This window comes from Eschrichtius robustus, chromosome 6, assembly GCF_028021215.1.
Source record: "Eschrichtius robustus isolate mEscRob2 chromosome 6, mEscRob2.pri, whole genome shotgun sequence".
Taxonomy (NCBI): Eukaryota; Metazoa; Chordata; class Mammalia; order Artiodactyla; family Eschrichtiidae; genus Eschrichtius; species Eschrichtius robustus.
This window is the reverse complement of record NC_090829.1, coordinates 27204089-27230136: the sequence shown is the minus strand read 5'-3', so window position 1 is coordinate 27230136 and position 26048 is coordinate 27204089. Positions and strand designations below refer to the sequence as shown.

At 34.3% G+C, this 26048-nt stretch overlaps 1 protein-coding gene across 1 annotated transcript in view; it reads left to right on the top strand.

Moving 5' to 3' along the window:
* PLOD2 (procollagen-lysine,2-oxoglutarate 5-dioxygenase 2) overlaps nt 1–26048 on the top strand; it is a 106878-nt gene that overhangs the window by 64948 nt on the left and 15882 nt on the right. Inside the window, exons 8-11 of the mRNA XM_068546058.1 lie at nt 11637–11738; nt 15391–15516; nt 17231–17352; nt 20330–20434. Coding sequence (XP_068402159.1) covers nt 11637–11738; nt 15391–15516; nt 17231–17352; nt 20330–20434 — 455 coding nt within the window. The remainder of the gene's footprint in view (nt 1–11636; nt 11739–15390; nt 15517–17230; nt 17353–20329; nt 20435–26048) is intronic.

Here is a 26048-nt window from a genome sequence, read left to right as displayed (position 1 = left end):
TTAATTATTTTATTTGAAATATGTTTTTAATTTATTCTACACAATTATTATCATGCTTGTCTAGATGCAATCTAATATAAATCAGTTTTTAGATAGACACCGTGACTTCTGGTTTGAAGTTTTACTTTTTATTCTTGAAACTTATTTACTGTTAGTAACACATCATAAGATGCTTATTTGAATACCTAACTTTTTCTTTAAATATCAGTCATTATGAGATTGGCAGTATTTTTATACAAACAAGTTAAATGTAAGAAGAGCACATCACCTAATTTGCACATGAAAACAAGTCATTTCTGAAACAAATTTGATTTACAATCTAAATAGAGATCTTAATTTTGTGCATATAAACCTCAATGCTTGGGTCACTATGACCTTGAATAATTGGATGATTTGAAAAAAAAAAAAGAAAAAAGGAAAAAAAGAAAAGATTCAGTTGGAAAATTTCTCTGCCAATGACATGACATCACCCTTGGAAACATTTCGATATTGTGAAAGAAGGATCAGGAAAGCACTACCACCTAGTAGCCGGGGACTGCCCGGAACAGCCTAACTACATAAACAGTTTTCTGTACTTTCCAGAGCTGCCAGCATAAATGTCTGAGATTTTTAATGAAGAAAACAGACATAAATGGAGGGTGGGGGTGATGGTAACCTCTGCGTGTGTGATGAGAGATCTAAAAGAGGGAGGCTTCCAGTCTTAATGATCTATGAAAATCAGATTTAGGTGAAGAGTAGAAAAGTTATAGTTTTAATTCTGAGAAAGCTATATGTAATGCCTTCTATGCTCTAACCTTTTAAAAAAGATATTGATCACTTTCATATTCACATAGGGATCCTAATAGACTGATCAATAATTCATGACATAAATATTTAATTTCTTATGAGATTTCTGAGATGAGGAAAGTGCCAGTGTTTATATATAGATGGGAATTTTAGATATGTCCAAATCTGTGGGGGATTTTTTTCTTTCTTTTAAAAAAATTCTTTCCCAGGATATATAAAACACCAGCCTTTAAAAAATTGCACACTAGCCTTTTAAAAAATTCCTGTTACAAATAATGCTTAATAAAGAGAATCCATTTTTGCATGAATCTTTTTATTTTCTTCAAAACCATAATATTATATAGAACATGAATGATTAAATTAATGTTTGCACTGTAGTTTGACAACAGTCAAATTTTTGTTTTTGTTATAGAGGCAAATTCAGCTGGCCACATTGACTCTTGAAATGTCATTAATGAATGTCATAACTACATATTTCCAGCCTTGTATTGAATAATTTGTTTCCTGAATTATCACGTAGTTCAAAAGGGATGTGAATGAGTTATCTTTTTCACGTCTTATGATTGTGCTGTACAGAATAATGTAACTGTCTACAGTATCTGTAAAACACAAAGGTTTTCTCATTGTAATTAATACGGTACTTGTTTCAATAGCATTTGCTTCAGTTTTAGTACAATAGAAATATTTGGATGGAATACCAGATATTTGAGAGGAATTGGATAAAATGGTACTGGACTAATTTCCTCATCTATTCTATACCATAACATCTCTTTTAGGGTCTTAGGAAGCTAGAAAAAGTCAGTTGGCACTTCTGTACATTTTTGACCATCATATTTAATGTATAAATATTTTTTTCTTTTGAGTTCGTTTCACATTTGCAGTGAAAAATTAATGATTATATAAACATAGTGAGGATTTTAGGTGCTTCCTTTTAACAGTAATATAAAATTACAGCCAAAGCTAGTTTGCTTCAGCTTCACTGTGTTGAGGTGAGATAATTATAGTTTATGACAAGAAATAATAAAAAAATTAAAAACTATAACTGTTCCTACCACTACAGGTATTAAAATTGCAGTAGAATGTGTAGTAATTTTTTAAAGAAGATTGGCAGAATTTTCCCTAAAATATTTACACTCTAGGTATATTCAAGATTTTTTTTTTGAGGGCTCAGAGCATCTCTCAGTGTGTTTACCTCTCTCTGTCATCCATCTTCCCTCATCTTCTCCTAAACCCAAAACATACACAAGGACTCAGATTTTACATATAAAATGAATGCCAACAGATGCTTAAGGAGAAGGGGAGATAAGTCACAAAGGAGATGCTGTGAGAGATCTGAAAAGAGTAGGTAGGGAAGCAATATTGTACTTTATTTTTTTTTCCTTCCAGTCTTACAATTGATATACAGCACTGTATAAGTTTAAGGTGTATAGCATAATGATTTACATATATCATGAAATGATCACCACAATAAATTTAGTAAACGTCCATCATCTCATATAGATACGAAATAAAAGAAAAAACAATTTTTCCTTGTGACGAGAACTCTTAGAATTTATTCTCTTAACAACTTTCATGTATAACCTACAGCAGTGTTAATTACATTTATCATGTACATTACATCCCTAGTACTTATTTATCTTATAGCTGAAGTTTGTACCTTTTGATCACCTTCATCCAGTTTCTTCTCCCCCGCCTCCTGCCTCTGGGAACTGCAAATCTGATCTCTTTTTCTGTGAGATTGTTTGTTCGCTTGTTTGTTTTTGAAATATTGCCTAAAACACCATGTTAGTTCCTGGTGCACAACATAGTGATTTGATATTTCTATACATTACAAAATGATCACCACAATAAATCTAATTATCATTTGTCACCATAAAAGATATTACATTATTATGGACTATATTCTCCACACTGTTCATTTCATACCCATGGCTCATTTATTTTATAACTGCAAGTTTGTACCTCTTAATCTCCCTCATCTAATTCTCTCACCTCACCACTCCCATCCCCTCTGGCAACCACCTGTTTGTTCTCTATCTATGACTGTTATTTGTTATGTTTGATCATTTGTTTTGTTTTTTAGATTACACATGTAAGTGAAATTATATGGCATTTTTCTTTCACTGTCTGACTTATTTCACTTTGAATAAAACCCTCTAGGTTCATCCACGTTGTTGCAAATGGCAAGATTTCATTCTTTTTTATGGCTGAGTAATATTCCATTTTATATATGTATCACCATTTCTGTATATATATATATATATATTTTTTTATTATGTTAACAGCTAACTTTTTTTTTTTTTAACTTTGGGTTTATTTATTTATTTAGTTATTTATTTACGGCTGTGTTGGGTCTTCGTTTCTGTGCGAGGGCTTTCTCTAGTTGCGGCAAGTAGGGGCCACTCTTCATCGCGGTGCGCGGACCTCTCACTATCGTGGCCTCTCTTGTTGCGGAGCACAGGCTCCAGACGCGCAGGCTCAGTAATTGTGGCTCACGGGCCTAGTTGCTCCACGGCATGTGGGATCCTCCCAGACCAGGGCTCGAACCCGTGTCCCCTGCATTGGCAGGCAGATTCTCAACCACCGCGCCACCAGGGAAGCCCCCACCATTTCTGTATATTAATATATTCATATATTGGTGGACATTTAGGTTGCTTCCATATCCTGGCTATTGTAAATAATGCTGTGAACGTAGGGGTGCATGTATCTTTATGAGTTAGTGTTTTTGTTTACTTGGAAAAAATACCCAGAAGTGGAATTGCTGGATTATATGGTAGTCCTGTTTTTAGTTTTTTTGAGGGACCTCCATACTATTTTCCATAGCGGATGCACCAATTTACATTCCCATCAACATGGCATGAGGGTTCCCCTTTTTCCACATCCTCGCCAACGCTTGTTATTTGTTGTTTTTTTTTTGATAATAGCCGTTTTAACAGATGTGAGATGATATCTCATGTGTGGTTTTGATTTGCATTTCCCTGAGTGATTAATTATGTTGAGCATCTTTTCATGTGTTGGTTGGCCATTTGTATGTCTTCTTTGGTGAAATATCTATTCAGGTCCTCTGCCCATATTTCATTGGGTTGTTTGTTTTTCTGATGTTGAGTTTTATGAGTTCTTTGTATGTTTTGGATATTAACCCCTTATTGGACATATCATTTGCAAGTATCTTCTCCCATTCAGTGGGTGGCCTTTTTGTTTTGTTGATAGTAGTTTCCTTCACTGTGCAAAAGCTTTTTAGTTGGATTTAGTCCCATTTTTTAATTTTGCTTTTGTTTCCCTTGCCTGAGGAGACATATCCAAAAAATATTGCTAAGACCAGTGTTAAAGAGTGTGCTACCTATGTTTTCTTCTAGACGTTTTATGGTTTCAAGTCTTACATTTAGGTCTTTAATCTTTTGTGAGTTTATTGTTGTATATGGTATGAGAAGGCAGTTTGATTCTTTTGCATGTAGCTATCCAGTTTTCCCAGTACCATTTATTAAAGAGGCTGTCTTTTCTCATTGTATATTCTTGCCTTCTTTGTCTTAGATTATTAACCATATAGGCATAGTTTTATTTCTGGGCTCTCTGTTTTGTTCCATTCATCTATGTATCTGTTTTTGTGCCAATACTATACTGTTTTGATTACTGTACCTTTGTAGTATAGTTTGAAATCAGGGAGCATGATACTTCCAGTTTTGTTCTTCTTTTTTCAAGATTGCTTTGGCTATTTGGCATCTTCTGTGGTTCCATATAAATTTTAGGATTATTTATTCTAGTTCTGTGAAAAATGTCATGGGTATTTTGATAGGAATTGCATTGAATGGAGATTGCTTTGGGTAGTATGAACATTTTCACAATATTAATTCTTCCAATCTGTGAGCATAGTTTATCTTTTCCTTTATTTGTGTCTTCTTCAGTTTCTTTCACCAATGTCTTATAATTTCCAGAGTACAAATCTTTTACCTCCTTGGTTAAATCTATTCCTAGGTATTTTATTCTTCTCGATGCAATTGTAAATGAAATTGTTTTTTAAATTTCTCTTTCTGATAGATCATTATTACTTTATAGGAATGCAACAGATTTCTGTATATTGTTTATATCTTGCAACTTTTCTGAATTCATTTAGTAGATCTAATAGTTTTTTTGTGGAGTATTTAGGGTTTTCTATATATAGTATCATGCCATCTGCAAACAGTGGCACTTTTACTTCTTCCTTTCCAACTTGGATGACTTTTATTTCTTTATTTTGCCTGATTTCTCTGGCAATGACTTCCAAACTGTGTTGAATAAAAGTGGGGAGAGTGGGCATCCTTGTCTTCTTCCTGATCTTAGAGGAAATGCTTTCAGCTTTTCACCACTGAGTATGACAGTAGCTGTGGGTTTGTCATATGTGGCCTTTATGTTGAGGTATGTTTCCTCTGTAACACTTTGTTGAGAGTTTTTGTTGTAAATGGATGTTGAATTTTGTCAGAAGTTTTTTCTGCATCTATTGAGATGATTATATGATTTTTATCCTTCTTTTTGTTAATGAGGTGTATCACATTGAGTGATTTGCATATCTTGAACCATTCTTGCATCCCTAGAGTAAATCTTACTTGATCATGATGTATGATGCTTTTAATGTATTATTGAATTTGGTTTGCTGATATTTTGTTGAAGATTTTTGCATCTATGTTCATCAGTAATAATCACCTATAATTTTCTTTTTGGTAGTGTCTTTGTTTGGTTTTGGTATTAGGGTAATGCTGGCCACATAGAATGACTTTGAAAGCATTCCTTCCTCTTCAGTTTTTTGAAATAGTTTGAGAAGAATAGGTATTAAGTCTTCTCTAAATGTTTGACAGAATTCACCTGTGAAGATGTCTGGTCATGGACTTTTATGTGTTGGGATTTTTTAGATGTTTGATTCAATTTCTAGTAATGAGTCTGTTTATATTTTTTATAACTTTCTGATCATTCTTGGAAGATTGTATAGGCCTACTTCATTTTATTGCACTTTGTTTTATTGCACTTCACAGATACTACGTTTTTTATAAATTGAAGGTTTGTAGCAACCATGTGTTGAGTAGTCTATCAGCACCATTTTTCCAACAGCATTTGCTCACTTCGTGTGTCTGTGTCACATTCTGGTAATTCTCATAATATTTCTAACTTTTTCATTATTGTTGTATTTGTTGTGGTGATCTGTGACCAGTTAGCGGTTATGGCGATAAGTGATCTTTGATATTACTATGTAATTGTTTTGGGGTGTCATGAACCTCACCCATATAAAATGGCAAACTTTAATCGAATATTGAAATGATGACAAATCATTTAGAATATTACATAAATGTAGTTTTAAAGCAGAGACATGGTTTGAGAGGTTTACTCCAAATTTGAAAAGAGTTCTGCTGTGGGTGAAGTGCTATTAAACAACACTGCATGCTACAGAGAAATAATTTGTGAAAGGAAGAGTCAGTTGATGTGGCAGACTTCACTGTTGTCTTATTTTAAGACATTGCCACAGCCACCCCACCCTCCAGCAGCCACCACTCTGATCAGTCAGCAGCATCAGCATTGAGGCAAGACCCGCAACCAGCAAAAAGATTATGACTTACTGAAGGCTCAGATGATGGTTCGCATTTTTTAGCAATAAAGTATTTTTTCGGTAAGGTATGTACATTGTTTTTTTTAGACACAATGCTATTGCACGCTTAATAGACTACACTATTGTGTAAACAAACCTGATATATGCACTGGGAAGCCAAAAAATTTCTGTGACTTGCTTTATTTCAATATACGTTTTATCGTGGTAGTTTGGAACTAAACCCATAATATCTCTGAGGTATGCCTGTATGTTTCTAGGAATTTATCCATTTCTTCTAGGTTGGCCAGTTTGTTGGCATATAATTGTTTGTAGTAATTTCTTATGGTCCTTTGTATTTCTGTGGTGTCCTTTTTAACTTCTCCTCCTTCATTTCTGGTTTTATTGATTTGGGCTCTCTTTTTTTTCCTGAGTGAATCTGGCTAAAGGTTTGTTGATTTTGTTTATTATTTCAAAGAACCAGCTCTTAGTTTCAGTGATGTTTTTCTTTTTTTTAGTATCTATTTCATTTATTTCCACTTTCATTATTATTATTTCCTTCCTTCTACTAACTTTGGGTTTTGTTTGTTCTTTTTCTAGTTCCTGTAAGTGTAAGGTTAGATTGTTTATTGTTTTCTGGTTTCCTGAGATAGGCCAGCCTGTATCACTGTATATTTTCCTCTTAGAACTACTTTTGCTGCATCCCACAGATTTTGGATCCTTGTTTTTCCATTCTCACTTGGAGATATTTTTTTATTTCCTCATTGATATTTTCAGTCACCTATTGGTTGGTTACTAGTATATTGTTTAGCCTTCACATGTTTGTATTTTTTGCAGTTTTTTTTTTTCTTGTAGCTGGTTTCTAATCTCATGCCCTTGTGGTTGGAAAATATGCTTGATATGATTTCAGTCTTAAATTTACTGAGACTTGTTCTGTGGCCTAGCACATCATCTGTCCTGGGAAGTGTTTCATGTGCACTTGAAAATAAAGTATATTTTGCTGCTTTGGGATGGAATATTCTATACAGATCTATTAAGTCCATGTTCATTGCAGCACTATTTACAATAGCCAGGACATGGAAGCAACCTAAGTGTCCGTTGACAGAAGAATGGATAAAGAAGATGTGGCACATATATACAATGGAATATTACTCAGCCATAAAAGGAAAGAAAATTGAGTTGTTTGTAGTGAGGTGGATGGACCTAGAGTCTGTCATACAGAGTGAAGTAAGTCAGAAAGAGAAAAACAAATACCATATGCTAACACATATATATGGAATCTAAAAAAAAAAATGGTTCTGAAGAACCTAGGGACAGGACAGGAATAAAGACGCAGACGTAGAGAATGGACTTGAGGACATGGGTGGGGGAAGGGTAAACTGGGACGAAGTGAGAGGGTAGCACTGATATATATACACTACCAAATGTAAAATAGATAGCTAGTGGGAAGCAGCTGCATCGTACAGGGAGATCACCTCGGTGCTTTGTGACCACTTACAGGGGTGGGATAGAGAGTGTGGGAGGGAGATGCAAGAGGGAGGGGATATGGGGATATATGTATACATATAGCTGATTCACTTTGTTATACAGCAGAAACTAACACAACATTGTAAAGCAATTATACTCCAGTAAAGATGTTAAAAAATAAAAAATTGACAACATTAAAAAAAAAGAAAGGTCCATATGGTCTAATGCGTCATTTAAGGCCAGTGTTTCCTTATTGATTTTCTATCTGGATGATCTGTCCACTGATGTAAGTGAGGTGTTAAGGTCTTCTACTATTATTGCGTTACTGTCAGTTCCTCCCTTTATGTTTGTTAGTATTTGCTTTATGTGTTTAGATACTCCTATGGGTGTGTGTATGTACGTGTGTGTGTGTTGTTCTGTCTTCTTGGTGGATTGATCCCTTTATCATTATGTAATATCTTTGTCTCTTTTTACAGTCTTTGTTTTAAAGTCTATTTTGTCTGATATAAGGATTGCTATCACCAATCTCTTCTCATGTCTGTTTGTATGGTATGGAATACCCTTTTCCATCCCCTCACTTTTAGTCTTTGTGTGACATTAGATGTGAAGTGAGTCTCTTGTAGGCAGCATGTATATGGATCTTGTTGTTTTTATCCATTCAGCCACCCTATTTTCTGGATTGGAACATTTATTCCATTCACATTTAAAGTAATTATTGATAGGTATGTACTTACTGCAATTTTGTTAGTTGTATTCTGGTTATTTTTGTTGTTCTTCTGTGTTCCTTTCTTCTCTTGTGATTTGGTTACTTTCTTTACAGTTAATGTTTGTATTACTTCCTCTTTATTTTTGTGTATCTAATATCAATTGGTTTATGGTTACCATGAGGTTCTTATGTAACAACCTATGTATATAGCAGTCTATTTTAAGTTGATCGTTGTTTAAGTTAGAGTGTATTCTAAAAACACTGCATTTTTACTCCCTTCTGCCATGTTTTATGTTTTTGATGTCATATTTTACATCTAAAAAATTTTATGTGTCCTTAAATAATTATTGTAGATATATTTGATTTTACTATTTTTTATTTTAATCTTCATACTAGCTATATAGTTGGTTGATCCATTACCTTTACTTTGTATTTGCCTTTACGGGTGGCATTTTTCTCTTGCATAATTTTCATATTTCTGGTTATGTTCTTGTCTCTTCTGCTTAAAGAAGTCCTTTTAACATTTCTTAAAAGGTTGGTTTAGTGGTGATGAACTCGTTTACTTTTTGCTTATCTGGTAAACTCTTTATCTCTCCTTCAATTCTGAACATTAACTTTGCCAGCTAGAGGTTCTTGGTTGTGTTTTTCCTTTCAGTTCTTTGAATATGTCATGCCACTACCTTTTGGCCTGCAAGTTTTCTGCTGAAAAATCAGCTGATAACCTCACTGGTTTTACCTTGTATGTGTCAAGTTGTTTTTCTCTTGCTGCCCTTAATACTCTCTTTATCTTTAACTTCTGACATTTTAATGATAGTGTATATGTGAAGATCCCCTTGGGTTCACCTTTTAGGAATTCTCTGGGATTCATGGACTCAAATGTATTTCCTTCACCAGTTTAGGGGAATTTTCATCCATTGTTTTTTCAAATAGGTTTTCTGTCCCTTTCTTTCTCCTGCTTCTGGGACCCCTATAATGCAAATGTTAGAATGCTTATTGTTATCCCAGAGGTTCCTTAAACTATCCTCATTTTTTAAAATTCTTTTTTCTTTTTTGCTATTTTGATTGGGTGATTTCCATTAGCCTGTCCTCCAGATTGCTGGTCCTTTCCTCTGCATCATCTAATCTGCTGGTGGTTCCCTCTAGTTTGTAGTTTTTCTCTATTTCGTGTAGTTTTTTCTGAGGTTTTTGTCTTGTTCTTTCATTTGGAACATATTCCTTTGTCTCCTCACTTTACCTAATTCTCTGTGTTTGTTTCTATGTATTAGGTAGATCAGCTATATCACCTGGTCTTCAAAGAATGGCTTTGTGTAGAAGGTGTTCTGTGGGGCCCAGTGGTGTGGTCCTTCCTGGTCACCAGAGCCAGGTGCTCCAGGAATGTCCTCTGTGTGGGCTGTGTGCATCCTTCTGTTGTGGCTGGGCTGCAGTTGCTGTGGGTGCACTAGTGTATGGGGCTGGTCCCCAGTACAACTGGCTATAAGGCCTGGCCACAACTGTTGTGGGCACTCTGGTGTACTGGGTTGGCCAATGGGATGGGACCCTCTTTGAGGAGACGTTGGTGCTGACCAAGGGCACCTGCTGGGACTGGCAGGGTGAAGGGCTGCTTTAGTGGGGCTCTGGTGCTGGATGAGGGTGCTTGTTGGGACTGGCAAGGTAGGGGGCCACTTTAGAGGAATGCTGGCTGTGTCAGGTCCATGGGCAAACCGGGGTGGGGCAAATGGTACTAATAAGTTTGATGGAGAGAGTCAGAAATGTCACCTGCTAGTGCCAGGTTGCTAGATAGGAGGTGAGCCAAATAAAAACACTGGCATCTGCCAGCCCCTTTATACCCAGAGAAAGTTGCAACAGATCCCTGCCCCTCAAGCACATGCCCTAAAATTAGTAAATGAGTTTCTTTCTTATATCACCCAGGCACTTTTCTAACTGCTGCCTCTGCACTGGGACTTGGAAAGAGTGAATCTGTGCATGTGCCCTTTAAGAGCAGAGTCTCAGTTTCCTACGGCCCTTCTGCTCTCCTGCGCATAAACCCCAATGGTTTTAAAGCCAGATGTTATGGGGGCTCATCTTTCTGGTGCAGGTCTCCCAGGAAGGGGAGCCCAAGGTGGGGCTTGGACCCTTCACTCCTTGGGGAAGACCTCTGGGGCTGTGATACCCCGCCCACTTGTGGGTTCCTTCACTGGCTACCTGGGTTCTGATTAGACTGCATCTCTGCCCTTCCTACCTGTCTCATTGTAGGTTTTTCTTTTTATCTTCAGTTGTGGAAAGTATTTTCTTCTAGTCTTCAGGTCATTCTCAGAGACGGTTCTCTATCTGTAGTTGTAATTTTGGTGTATCTCTGGGAGGAGGTGAGCCCAGGGTCTTCCTTCTCTGCTATCTTGTTCTACCCCCACTTTAATTTATTATTGATACGATTTGTGAGGTGGCTCTAATTAGGACTTGTTTTAGATCTGTTTTAATCTGCAGGCTTTCTTTTCTTCACGTTGGTGCCCTTGAATCACTGTCCAGAAGTCTGGGTCATAGTGGGTAACATGGTTTCCCAAAAGAGTTTAGTGCCTTTTGGTGATAAAGTATATACAATATTTGTTTTGTGTGGTGATGGCTGGTAGGAGGTCACACTGGCACTGCCCCATTCACTGTACACACTGGCACTGCCCCATTCACTGTGCACTGTATTAGTAGAATTATTAAGGGGATATCCTAATGCAGAAAACATGCTTTGAAGTTAGAGGTTTGTAGAATGAAAGCACATTGATGGGAGAGGCTTACGTTTTTTCTTTTTTTTGAGAAGGGTCTTTTAATTAATTAAATAATTAATTATTTAATGGCTGCGTTGGGTCTTCGTTGCTGCATGCAGGCTTCCTCTAGTTGCGGTGAGCGGGGGCTACTCTTCGTTGTGCTGCGCGGGCTTCTCATTGCGGTGACTTCTCTTGCTGTGGTTGTGGAACACGGGCTCTAGGTGTGAGGGCTCAGTAGTTGTGGCTCGCAGGCTTAGTTGCTCTGCAGCATGTGGGATCTTCCCGGACCAGGGATCGAACCCCTGTCCCCTGCATTGGCAGGCAGATTCTTAACCACTGCACCACCAGGGAAGTCCAAGGTTTACTTTTGTTAATACAGTTTTCCTTCTTTTGCTAGATTCTCCTGAATTATTTTGGAAACTATGTACCTAATGCATGGACACAAGACAGTGGCTGCGCTCTTTGTGAAGTGGATACAATTGACTTGTCTGCAGTAGATGTAAGTGGAATTGACTCTGTGTGAAACGTAGTAATAAAAAGTAGTGAGGTGGATGGTCCTACAGTCTGTCATACAGAGTGAAGTAAGTGAAAAAGAGAAAAACAAATACCGTATGCTAACACATATATATGGAATCTCAAAAAAAAAAAATGGTACTGATGAATCTAGTAACAGGGCAGGAATAAAGACGTAGACATAGAGAATGGACTTGAGGACACAGTGGGGGTAGGGGGAAGCTGGGGTGAAGTGAGAATAGCATGGACATATATACACTACCGAATGTAAAATAGCTGGTGGGAAGCAGCCGCATAGCACAGGGAGATCAGCTCGGTGCTTTGTGACCACCTAGAGGGGTGGGATAGGGAGGATGGGAGGGAGGCTCAAGAGGAAGGGAATATGGGGATACATGTATGCATATGGCTGATTCACTTTGTTGTGCAACAGAAACTAACACAGTATTGTGAAGCAATTATACTCTAATAAAGATCTATTAAAAAAAAGTACATTGTTATGAAATACAATAATTTGTGAAAGAAAAAAAGCACATTATTTTATAGTATTGATAATATGGTAGATAATGGATTTAAAAAGCTAAAACATGATGACTCCGAAAATTGCTGGATTTGTGTATTTCCAGCAAAACCAGTTAATAATTGACCCCAGTGAAAAGGGCTTGGTTGTTAATACTTACTAGCTGGCTATGATTGGGTGCTCTTGTTTTATTTTAGTCTGGTAACTTGGTCAAAGTGTTGAGGTACAATGTTTCATTATTTACATGGACTAATTTTATCTGTGCTTGATTTTCAAATTTGATGATTTTAAAATAATATATTATTGTATAACTAAGGACTGTTTTAATATTTTATAGATAGTAACTTATATTAATTTCACAAATCCCTTAAGTAGGTAGTACTGTTGACTGAGTTTTACAGATGAGAAAACTGAGGTATATATACGTTCAGTGACTTGCTTAAGGCATGTGACTTTTTTTAAGTGTTGGGGGTGGGATTTAAATTTAGGCAGTCTGGCTCCAGATCCTATAATCTTGATCACTGTGCAATTTCGCTTGGATTGATGTACATATTATATGCCAGACACAGTGCTACTTATACATGTGTTTCATAGAGAATTATAGCTATGGTTTAACGTTTATACGTTGAGAGTAAATGAGCAACTGGAAGTAATTATTATGTGTCTATTAAACATTTTATGCATCCTTCTCTCATCAACCAGAACAGTTTTAGGATATCCTGTAGTAACATTTTTCTTCCAAAAAATTTCTCTTGTAACTTGGAAGACGATTATGTGTATGAATAGTTGAATTCTAGGGATGATTTTGTCATTAAGGCTGATTCTTTCCTTCATTCACCATAGGTTTATTGAGTATCTACAGCATGCCAGATAAGTATAGACAGAAATAAAATTCACCTTAATATAGTTCTGGTGACTCCTGTTCCCATGCAAATACAAAAATACTCTCACTGTAAAACACTCAGGCTCCTGAATTAAATAGTTTCTGTTCTATTCTGAAAAGGAGGATAAAGAGTAACTTGTCCACATTTAGGACCTTCTGAATATAACCCTGTTTTACTTGAAAATAAGACTTTTTTGGCCAGTCTCTCAAATAACAGACTGCATGTTTCCTATCTGGAAAGAAAGCCAGAAACTTTCTGACTGAAGCTGCATCATGAAGATGTTTAAAAATTCATCCTGATCTTTTCTGCAAAGTCTTCTGGAGGGAGAGTTAAAGCTTTTTATCTGTTTAGTATCCTTTTACATAAACTTTCTGGTGCAAAGATTGAAAAATATTCATATTATAGTTTTTTATCTTTATTTTTTGCATATAGGTGAAAATCACCTAATTCTTAAGCTAAGCTTTTTTGTCTTATAGACTGTTAGAAAGGAAAACCATTTTATTATGTAAAATAAATTTCTTATGTGTTTTATATGTGTAGTAATTATGCAACAGAGATATAAAAATTAAAATTATGTGGGTAGTTAAGATCTAGGGCTACCATGTACTTAGGTGTGGGCCATAGGCAAGTTTCTTTATATGTAAAAATGATAATGGCTATCTCAGAGGATTGGTAGAAGGGTTAAATGAAATTATATAGATGTATATATAATGATATTTTATATGTATAAATTATATATATGAGGTGCTAAGCCTTGATAATAGCTAACTGTTGTACTCTTATTATCATTAGTATATAAAAATGAGCTTAGATTGACAGTGGAGATGTAGCATGTTGAAGCCCAGTTCTTTACCTGCTAATTTATGTGTTCTGAGTTGCTTAACTCTTCTAAGTCCCATTTTCCTCATGTGTAAATTTGGGATAATAAATAACTTCTAAGGTTATTACAAAATTTAAATGAAATGCATCACATCATTTGATAAGGCAGAGTTGTCATCTAGTTTTTACTCATTTTCCGTGTTAAATTGAGAACTCCTAGAAGGTAGATATTTTGTCTTTAGTTGTTTGTATTTGTTTATTGATTTAGCAATAAATATTTGGGTGACAATGAATTGGTAAGAAGGACAACAGTGTATGACTTGTACTTCAATGCAAACAAATAATGTTATTATCCAGATAACAGAGGAATATGTGAGGTATCATGTGTGAAAAGACAGGGGAGAGGTACCTAATTCAGCACTTAACATATATGGTACTTTAAAATAGCTGTAATCTTTATTAAAAATTTTTTTCTTGCTCAGTAATGCACTGTATTTATTTATTTTTTTTACCTTTTGACCTCCTCCACCCATCTGTATGTAGTTTGTAATTTAAAAATCTATCATCTTTAAAGTCAGGCTTTAAGACACTGATTAAAAAAAACATTATAAAGAAATCTTTCATATGGTTCTGGTAATAACACTATTACATGGCATTTACTTATGTTTCTGTCTTCCTCAATCATTTGTTAGTTTTCCAAGCAAGGAATTTTCACTTCTTTTTAAAAATGTTTCTTATCACAAGGACGGACTAATAGTGGATATTTCAGAATTGTTCATACAATGAATGAAAGAAACTATTCTCTAAAACATACCCAAACAGAAATTAAGAAAATGTTAAAAATCGATACAAGATAAAATATATTAGTGAAAGAAAGTAGCTTTCCTTATATATAATATAATGATGAAGCAAAATAAAGTACTATCAATAAAATGAGATTAAAGGTTCAAGGATAGAAATAAAGTCTCAAGTCCTCTGTGATTGTTTTCTTTGAGCTACAAATTAACCACTAAACTTCCAAACCATGGAAACAAACATGGCAGCACAATTAGCATTCTGGCTTCATAGATGAAGCTGTCAAATAGATTCAGATCTGAAGGAAGTTTCTTTTAGGACTATCTTAAAGGAAGCGTTAAATAGTAGAGCAGGCAATAACCTTAATTAGAGTATCCCTATGTTATACGATAGTGAGTTTCCTCTTCAACCTAAATCATAAGGTCAAGATGTGATTCAGTAAAATCACTTTGGTGGGGTCCACAAAAATGTATTAGAGAATTGTCATGAGGCAATCAAATTTAGAAGGTTAAGTTGTACCGATATTCTAGTATGTTTTATGTTGTATTGATTAAAACTTGAATAGAATTTAAAGTAAAACCATGCTAATTCTAATTTGCTTTTATGCTTGCCACAAAACAAAGGTTCACCCAAATGTAACAATAGGTGTTTTTATTGAGCAACCAACCCCTTTCCTACCTCGATTTCTGGACATATTGTTGACACTGGATTACCCAAAAGAAGCCGTTAAACTCTTTATCCATAACAAAGTAAGTATTTGAGAAGTGAATATTTTATGGGAAAACTATTTTGATCTTATTTGGAACTATTTGTTACTATTTAGTCATGTCTAAAAAAAAATTTAAAAATTTGAGTTAAATTCAGTGGGGGATTTTTGAAGTCATTACTACTCTGCGTATTTAGGACCTAAGGATTTTAAAGTTTAGAAACTAGTATCATACTATTGGGATGAGACACATGAAACTCTCAATTTTTTGTAGATCAAAAATGGTTGAATATCAGCCATTTTTATATGTTCAACTTAATATATAATGAAGAGATGTCAAAGGGCCTCTAGTCCTTTGCCTTTGGGTTAGTTCTGGTACTTTCTTTTATAGAACCAATCATTAAATTGTTTGCAGCTAATGATAATACCCAACATCAGAACTTGAAATATCTTCCATATACAGTATTGTTTTGATTAGTTACACAATGGCATGCTCTTCCTCTAAAGATTTTGATACTGTCATTTCCTTCAAAAATATTCAGAACCTCCCAAATACCTCCTACGTATAGTCTAAATTTAAAGACATTTTTCCTCAATATTTTTCAATTTTGCTTGTCTCTTCCCTGTTAAAACAGTTGGCATTTATTATCACCTAGAAAAACTCAATAGCTGTGAAGTATGCTCTTTTCTCTCTTTTGTCCTAATACTTTTTGTTTAAGATTGTTCTTTCTTCCTGATGTACATATCAGCTAATCATTTGCCTTTTCCAGAGACTATTTTATATTTGCAGAAAACCACCTCAGATAAGTTTAAAGGGGTGAATGTATTGAGCATTGGCTTTATAAAATGCATTGTAATACATGTACTTACATTGAAGTATTTTGTTTTTATGTATTGTGTCTTTTATTTATATTTTTCCTCCTTTCATAGGACCTAAAACCTCTTGATAGCAGGAGTTTTTATCTTCTTTTATTTAAAATTAACTCTATGCAGCTTTCGTATGATAAGTAGTTTTAACAAGCTGTGAAAAGCTTTCAAAAATACTTAGTGAGACTTGATACATAAAGAGCTCTGAAATGCTCTAATGATGGAGATAGATAACCTTATCTAAATTTTAGCACAGTTAGATAACCTTATCTAAATTTTAGCACAGTTGAATCACACTAATTTGATGACTTTTCATGTTGATTATTTTCTCATCATATTTTCTTATCAATAAAATTTTAACTTTCCCTTCTTTTTATAAAAGACACAACTTTTTATGTGACCATTAATTTTCTCTCTGCTTAAAATAATATTGTAATATTTATTTATAAAAAAGATTATAACAGGTTAATCTGTTAGGTTTAATAGATATTTTTTATGGATATTTTACAAAACATGTCTAAGATTCTCAGGGCACAAGCCATTTTCCCTCTCAAGTCAGAAATAAATATTTTATAGCACTCAGGATTTAAATATTAATGCAAGGACTAGGAGTAGATGTTAAAAGAATTTTGAAGTATCTTTTTTAAAAAAAAATTGATATGTATGTATTTTAGATTCTACATGTGATATTTAGATGATATTTCAATATGATATGCTTAATATAGTTATCACTTTGCCTGTAGTGAGTGAATATGTGAATGGTGGAATTCACAAATTTTGAATGTGAAGTCATCCCTACATATGAATACTTCAGTCATCTTGTTGTGTTTTATCTCACTACTTTTCTCCTTTTTTTTAAACTAATTTTCAATTTTTAAAATATGTTACAGGAAGTTTATCATGAAAAGGACATCAAGGTGTTTTTTGATAAAGCTAAACATGAAATCACTACTATGAAAATAGTAGGACCGGAAGAAAATCTAAGTCAAGCCGAAGCCAGAAACATGGGAATGTATGTTTTAGCAAATTTAAATTCAACCAGTATCTACTAAAGAAACTTAAAAAAGAAAGACAACTTTTCTTCAAAATTAGTGTCCTAAACTTGGATGTCTCAACTGTGTGTGTGCGTGTGTGTCTGTGTGTGTTTGTGCCCACACATGAGCATACCTCTGCTGTTCAAACTGTATCTATGTTTGTGTGTATTTATGTCTAAAGGGCCATGAAAGTTATTTACGTTTTTCTTTTAATGGCTAAGAGTCAATATATTTAATCCGACTATTAACTGAACTTCAGATCAAGATTTAAATCCCCAGACAGATGAGTAGTGTGACTGATGTAGGAGTGATTTAAATATACATTATCTGAAGCTTTTGTGTGGCAGAAATGTGTGTTTCAGATATTCTAGTTACCTATTGATCTAAATAGTACTATAACCACAAAAGAAATATTTTAGGTCCTTTGTTTAGCCCCTTTAATACTTCAGACAGATTACTAATAAAATTCTGGTAATAGCAAAAATGATCACTTATTCAGTGAATGTTAATTGAATATGCCCATCAGTGGGTTAAAAGCTGGTAATGAAAAGGTAAGACTCAGTGATTTCTCAGCAGGAGATGTTCTTGTCTTGCGCTATGGGAGCTTCAGGCCCAGAGTGATGGACAGTGCCTATTACGGGGGTAAAGGGACAGGCAGGAAAACGGGCCTTAGAAAAACCAAACATGTTATTACTAATGGTTCCATAACTTCATCATTGGAGAGTACCTTGGGTCCACATTTAGAACTTACTTTCTCTATTTAAAAAATTTTTATATGTGCTCTGTTGTATCTGGCTTTGCCTTAGCACAGTGTTTTTTAATTCACTCAGGTCATTACAATTATCAGCAGCTCATTCCTTTTCATTGCTGACTAGTATTTTATCATATGAATATACTGCAAGTGGTTTACACATGCCCCTGGTGATAGACATTGGGCTATGTCCAGTTTCGGGCCATTATGAATAAGGCTGCTAATGAAGATTCTTTATTAGAAGTGTGAATATGTGTGTTGTGTGTGCGTGTGTGTACATATGCTTTAGTATATTTTGGGAAAATACCAAGGAGTGGACTAACTAGGTCAAAGGGCTAGGATAGATGTATGTTTATAAGAAACAGCTAAATAGTCCAAAATGGTTGTACATTTTACACTTGTAACAGCAAGGTAATAGAGCTCCAGCTGCTGCACATGTTTGTCAACATTTGATATTGCCCATCTTTTTTGTTTTAGCCACCCTACTGGGTATGAAAAGGTATCTTACTGTGGTTAGGTATCTAAAGGTATCTAAATCTTTTGTGCATCTTTGTTTACATTGGGTTATCTTGTTAGTTGTGTATTTGTAGGAATTCTTTATATATTTTGTATACAAAATCTATCTATCTATCCATCTAAACTCTATCTCTATCTATAATGTTTTGTGAATATTTGTTCCATTCTATGGCTTGAGTTTTTACTTTTTAAATATTGCCTTTTAATGAGAAGAAATTTTAATTTTAATAAAGTTCTATTTCATCTTTTTCTTTTATGCTTTGTGCTTTGGGGTTTATTTTCTGTTTAAGAAATCTTTCTTATTCCAGTGTCATGAAGACATTCTTTGGAATTTTTCTTTCATAAGCTTTATCATTCTAACATTCATGTTTAAGATGTTTCAATCTGCAATTCATCTTGAATACATTTTTGTGTTTGGAGTGAAGTAGGGGTCAACTTTTATTCTTTGCAAATGAAATTCCAGTTGTTTCAACGCTCCTTTTTAATTTAAGGCTTTTCTTTTCCTGCTTAATTGACTTGGCCTTGGTCAAAAATCAGATAACTGAGTATTTATGAGTGATTGTGAGCTCTCAATTCTGTTTTGTTGCTCTAAGATCAGTGCTACACTTTATTACTAGGGATTTATATTAATCTTGAAATCATACGGTATACATTTTTAAATTTTTTTCCAAGATAATTTGAGCTGTTTTTAAAAAAGTTATTTGATTTTCATTTTTATTGAGGTATAATTGACATATAATGTTAGTTTGAGGTATACAACACAGCTTCAATATTTGTATACATTGTGAAATAACCACCACAATAAGTCTAGTTACCATCTGTCACCGTGCATAGTTACAGTATTTTAAAAAAATTTCCTCTAATTGTTTTGCACAATTTTAACAAACTTTCCTGTCTGGTGTCCTGCTTGGCAGTTGCTTAGAAACAAATGTGTCATGGAGGTAAACACTGACAGTAGCAGAAAGTGATAACTCCGATCAGCAGTGAGGGAGGAGAGCTCAGAAAGAGAGAGCTCCAAATGCAGAAACCATAAGACTTGGAAGCCTATCATGTATCACAAGTAGTTCATTCCTTCGCGTTCCTGATAACGCTACAGACTCTACCAAGAAAGCATACATCATAATCCGTGTCCCCGGATAAGGATCAGGGCAATGACCATCTTAGAAAGAATTCCACGCAAATCAAGTTTAAAAAGTATTAACACCTAAAGAGTTATACACCTGTATTTCCAAGATTCAATTAAAACTGAGTTGTTGGATATACAGGATTTTACACTGTGAATGTGTGTTTGTGTGTCTGTGTGCAGAAAACATTTTGATTTGTGAAAAAAATTTGTTGATAAATACATTGATATAAATTATGTTCCCTTTTTAGAGAGAATTAAATGCTGAATTATAAATTGCCCTTCTGACTGGATGTTTTATGCTTTGAAGTATTTAGTGGCTTGAAAATATATTTCACTTGCCCTAAAATTTTTAGTTTCACTCTACCCGTGAACATCTGTGTTGATCAACTGACCATTTTGAAATTTAAGATAATATTTATCCTTTTGGACACAGTCTTACTATTTTGATTAGAAAAGTATTTTAGAGAAATCCTTATTTTGCTTATGAGCTTTATGTTAACATTTTTCAACCAGCAAATATTTATTTTATTTAATGCATATTTTATTTCTTTTTCAATGACAGGGATTTTTGCCGTCAGGATGAAAACTGTGATTATTACTTTAGTGTGGATGCAGATGTTGTTTTGACAAATCCAAGGACTTTAAAAATTTTGATTGAACAAAACAGGTACTATATATGATTCAATGGCAATTTATGTTTAAAATTATAATTATTTTCTGTATCTACGTGGACATGCTATAATTACTTGTCTGTGTTTAGCAAATTGAGGGAACTCACAAGAAATTATTTTCTACACCTTATAAACTTTCAATTCTAAGTAATTAGTTTTCTTTTAAAGAAGTCAAATAGAAAACAACCTGATGAAAATTTCAAAATATTCAATATTAGTTACAATCACAAATTTGATGTTTATCAATTATATTTGGCCTATTTTTCTATTTAAAGCTAGATGAAATTGTGATCTATCTAAAAATAGAATTGTCTTATTTTCCACAGATATTTTTAAAGTAGAATTTCATAAAACTTCAGACCTAAAAAGTTATTACAGAGTTGGAAGTTCTTAGAATATGAAAGAAATTTCAGAGGTACATATTATTCCACAGCCTGACCTGTGATTTTGTTTAGTACTGAACTAATTATCTAGGCAGTACCTGTTTTCATTTAACTGAATTGAAATGGGTAAAAGGCACCATCTATACCAGCTTATAATGATATTAATCTTCATTTACTACTACTGCTGCTACTACTATTGATACTCTCACTAATACCCCACCTTTAGTGAGTGCTTATTAAGTGCCAGGTATTACTCTGTGTATGTTCACATATATTATTAACACAATCATTTCTCTTAACAAATGGAATGGTTAGCAATGAAACGTTTGAATTACTGTTTTCATTTTTCTGAATAAAATATGTAAGAAGTCTATTATACTCTACTAATCCATCGTTTGTGTAATTTGTCGATTTGAGAATTCAGTTATTATTTCAAAAGCTAAAACCTCTCAGTATTAATCTTCTAATACCATACTGAAAACATTGAGGTACACAGAAGATGGATTTTGATTTTCTTTTTTTTTGGCTTAACATAGAAAAGGTTTATTTATTTATTTATTTATTTTTATTGCATATGGTTTATATGGAGGAAGATACAATAATTTCTAGAAAGACAAAGAAAAATCATGAAAAACATATTACATAACAAAAAAGAAATACATAGATATTAATGAAAACTGGGGTATGTGGCAAGTATCAAAGCATAATGAATTTACTAGCAAATGACATTCTGTACCATACATGCAATATTATGAAAGTGAATTTTGCCCACTCTATTTTAGTGAATACTATTAACCAAAAAACATGATCGAAGGTGATTTTGAATGAATTCCTAGCCAATACATACAGACAGAGAAGATATATCAGTAAAAATGCATAACAAGCAACAGAATGCAATAAATGTGAATGTATAGGTAACCACAATATATATAGACAAGTATTTCAATGAAAACTGGTACAAAGCAGACAGCAAAATAATAAGTGTAAAAGAATTTCATTATTGTGCTCATTCATATTTTTACCCAGCAAGTAACAGGTATTAAGCCTAGTAGAAATATATATTTCAATGAATATAACTATATAATAAGCAGAAAGGAAGCTTAAAAAGTATGAAGAAGGTTTTTTTTTTTTTCACACACACACACTGTATTTTATTTTTACAAGAGATAAATAGACTGACACCAAGCATTGTACATGGATGACCACAACAAAAGCAACAATGATTGCAATTACCAAACACGAAACACACTCATACTATGTCATAATATTGACATTCAGTCCAGTAATCCTCCACTGTAACAGCTCCTTTACTTTGCAGTGAAAATTGATTTGTGTATTCTTTGCCTCTGAGTCCTTGTGGGATTTTTTTTTTTAATTCAAACAGAAAGTCACAAAAATTATACTCATCCTCATCAGTTCACTCAGTCCCATGTAATTAATTTTTTTTTTCATCTTGATCTTTTGTTAGCACTTTTATGAGTTCATCAGTTTTTCATTAGAGTTCTGAAAATGCTTATTCATTCAGTTCAGCAGTACAGTTACCAGAAACCTGTACTTGTCAGAGTCTTTTCTATGAATTCCTTGAAGATGAAACCCTTTTATAGGAACATATTTGCAAAAGCATCGGAGTACACCCAGAACTGTCTGTAAATGACAAAAGACTTAAAAATGACCACAGTTAAAGATTTGATGAAAGTTCATAATGGTGCAATTGACAAGGAAATGTAGTTATTTCTGAGATATACATTTTAAAGTAATAACTAGAATTATGACTTATTATACCAGAACATATAAGATTTTTAGAAATTTCACGTAATGTCTGAAACATTTATATTAACATATTTCCATACAAATAACCCAATGAAAGTTTAGTATTAGTTGTTTTGTTTGTTTTTTTATACTGCAGGTTCTTATTAGTCATCAATTTTATACACATCAGTGTATACATGTCAATCCCAATCGCCCAATTCAGCACACCACCATCCCCACCCCACCGCAGTTTTCCCCCCTTGGTGTCCATATGTCTGTTCTCTACACTCTACATCTGTGTCTCAACTTCTGCCCTGCAAACTGGCTCATCTGTAGCACTTTTCTAGTTTCCACATACATGCGTTAGTATATGATATTTGTCTCTTTTTGACTTACTTCACTCTGTATGACAGTCTCTAGATCCATCCACGTCTCAACAAATGACTCAATTTCGTTCCTTTTTATGGCTGAGTAATATTCCATTGTATACATGTACCACATCTTCTTTATCCATTCGTCTGTCGATGGGCATTTAGGTTGCTTCCATGTCCTGGCTATTGTAAGTAGTGTTGCAGTGAACATTGGGGTGCATGTGTCTTTTTGAATTATGGTTTTCTCTGGGTATACGCCCAGTAGTGGGATTGCTGGGTCATATGGTAAATCTATTTTTAGTTTTTTAAGGAACCTTCATACTGTTCTCCATAGTGGCTGTATCAATTTACATTCCCACCAACAGTGCAAGAGGGTTCCCTTTTCTCCACACCCTCTCCAGCGTTTGTTGTTTGTAGATTTTCTGATGATGCCCATTCTAACTGGTGTGAGGTGATACCTCATTGTAGTTTTGATTTGCATTTCTCTAATAATTAGTGATGTTGAGCATCTTTTCATGTGCTTCTTGGCCATCTGTATGTCTTCTTTGGAGAAATGTCTATTTAGGTCTTCTGCCCATTTTTGGATTGGGTTGTTTGTTTCTTTAATATTGAGCTGAATGAGCTGTTTATATATTTTGGAGATTAATCCTTTGTCCATTGATTCGTTTGCAAATATTTTCTCCCATTCTGAGGGTTGTCTTTTGGTCTTGTTTATGGTTTCCTTTGCTGTGCAAAAGCTTTGAAGTTTCATTAGGTCCCATTTGTTTATTTTTGTTTTTATTTCCGTTACTCTAGGAGGTGGATCAAAAAAGATCTTGCTGTGATTGATGTCAAAGAGTGTTCTTCCTATGTTTTCCTCTAAGAGTTTTATAGTGTCCGGTCTTACATTTAGGTCTCGAATCCATTTTGAGTTTATTTTTGTGTATGGTGTTAGGGAGTGTTCTAATTTCATTCTTTTCCATGTAGCTGTCCAGTTTTCCCAGCACCACTTATTGAAGAGACCTGTCTTTTCTCCATTGTATATCTTTGCCTCCTTTGTCATAGATTAGTTGACCATAGGTGCGTGGGTTTATCTCTGGGCTTTCTATCTTGTTCCATTGATCTATGTTTCTGTCTTTGTGCCAGTACCATATTGTCTTGATTACTGTAGCTTTGTAGTATAGTCTGAAGTCAGGGAGTCTGATTCCTCCAGCTCCGTTTTTTTCCCTCAAGACTGCTTTGGCTATTCGGGGTCTTTTGTGTCTCCATACAAATTTTAAGATTTTTTGTTCTAGTTCCATAAAATATGCCATTGGTAATTTGATAGGGATTGCATTGAATCTGTTGATTGCTTTGGGTAGTATCGTCATTTTCACAATATTGATTCTTCCAATCCAAGAACATGGTATATCTCTCCATCTCTTGGTATCATCTTTAATTTCTTTCATCAGTGTCTTATAGTTTTCTGCATACAGGTGTTTTGTCTCCCTAGGTAGGTTTATTCCTAGGTACTTTATTCTTTTTGTTGCAGTGGTAAATGGGAGTGTTTCAGTAATTTCTCTTTCAGATTTTTCATCATTAGTGTATAAGAATGCAAGAGATTTCTGTGCATTAATTTTGTATCCTGCAGCTTTCCCAAATGCATTGATTGGCTCTAGTAGTTTTCTGGTGACATCTTTAGGATTCCCTATGTATAATATCTTGTCATCTGCAAACAGTGACAGTTTTACTTCTTCTTTTCCAATTTGTAGTCCTTTTATTTCTTTTTCTTCTCTGATTGCTGTGGCTAGGACTTCCAAAACTATGTTGAATAATAGTGGTGAGAGTGGACACCCTTGTCTCGTTCCTGATCTTAGAGGAAATACTTCCAGTTTTTCACCATTGAGAATGATGTTTGCCATGGGTTTGTCATATATGGCCTTTCTTATGTTGAGGTAGGTTCCCTCTATGCCCACTTTTTGGAGAGTTTTTATCATAAATGGGTGTTGAATTTTGTCTAAAGCTTTTTCTGCATCTATTGAGATGATCATATGGTTTTTATTCTTCAATTTGTTAATATGGTGTATCACATTGATTGATTTGCATATATTAAAGAATCCTTGCATCCCTGGGATAAATCCCACTTGATCGTGGTGTATGATCCTTTTAATGTGTTGTTGGATTCTGTTTTCTAGTATTTTGTTGAGGATTTTTGCATCTATATTCATCAGTGATATTGGTCTGTAATTTTCTTTTTTTGTAGTATCTTTGTTTGGTTTTGGTGTCAGGGTGATGGTGGCCTCATAGAATGAGTTGGGGAGTGATCCTTTCTCTGCAATATTTTGGAAGAGTTTGAGAAGGATGGGTGTTAGCTCTTCTCTAAATGTTTGATAGAATTCACCTGTGAAGCCATCTGGTCCTGGACTTTTGTTTGTTGGAAGATTTTTAATCACAGTTTCAATTTCATTACTTGTGATTGGTCTGTTCATATTTTCTGTTTCTTCCTGGTTCAGTCTTGGAAGGTTATACCTTTCTAAGAATTTGTCCATTTCTTCCAGGTTGTCCATTTTATTGGCATAGAGTTGCTTGTAGTAGTCTCTTAGGATGCTTTGTATTTCTGTGGTGTCTGTTGTAACTTCTCCTTTTTCATTTCTAATTTTATTGATTTGAGTCCTCTCCCTCTTTTTCTTGATGAGTCGGGCTAATGGCTTATCAATTTTGTTTATCTTCTCAAAGAACCAGCTTTTAGTTTTATTGATCTTTGCTATTGTTTTCTTTGTTTCTATTTCATTTATTTCTGCTCTGATCTTTATGATTTCTTTCCTTCTGCTAACTTTGGGTTTTGTTTGTTCTTCTTTCTCTAGTTGCTTTAGGTGTAAGGTTAGATTGTTTACTTGAGATTTTTCTTGTTTCTTTAGGTAGGCTTGTATAGCTATAAACTTCCCTCTTACTGGGAACTGCTTTTGCTGCATTCCATAGGTTTTGGATCGTCGTGTTTTCATTGTCATTTGTCTCTAGGTATTTTTTGATTTCCTCTTTGATTTCTTCAGTGAACTCTTGGTTATTTAGTAACGTATTGTTTAGCCTCCATGTGTTTGTGTTTGTTACGTTTTTTCCCCTGTAATTGATTTCTAATCTCATAGCGTTGT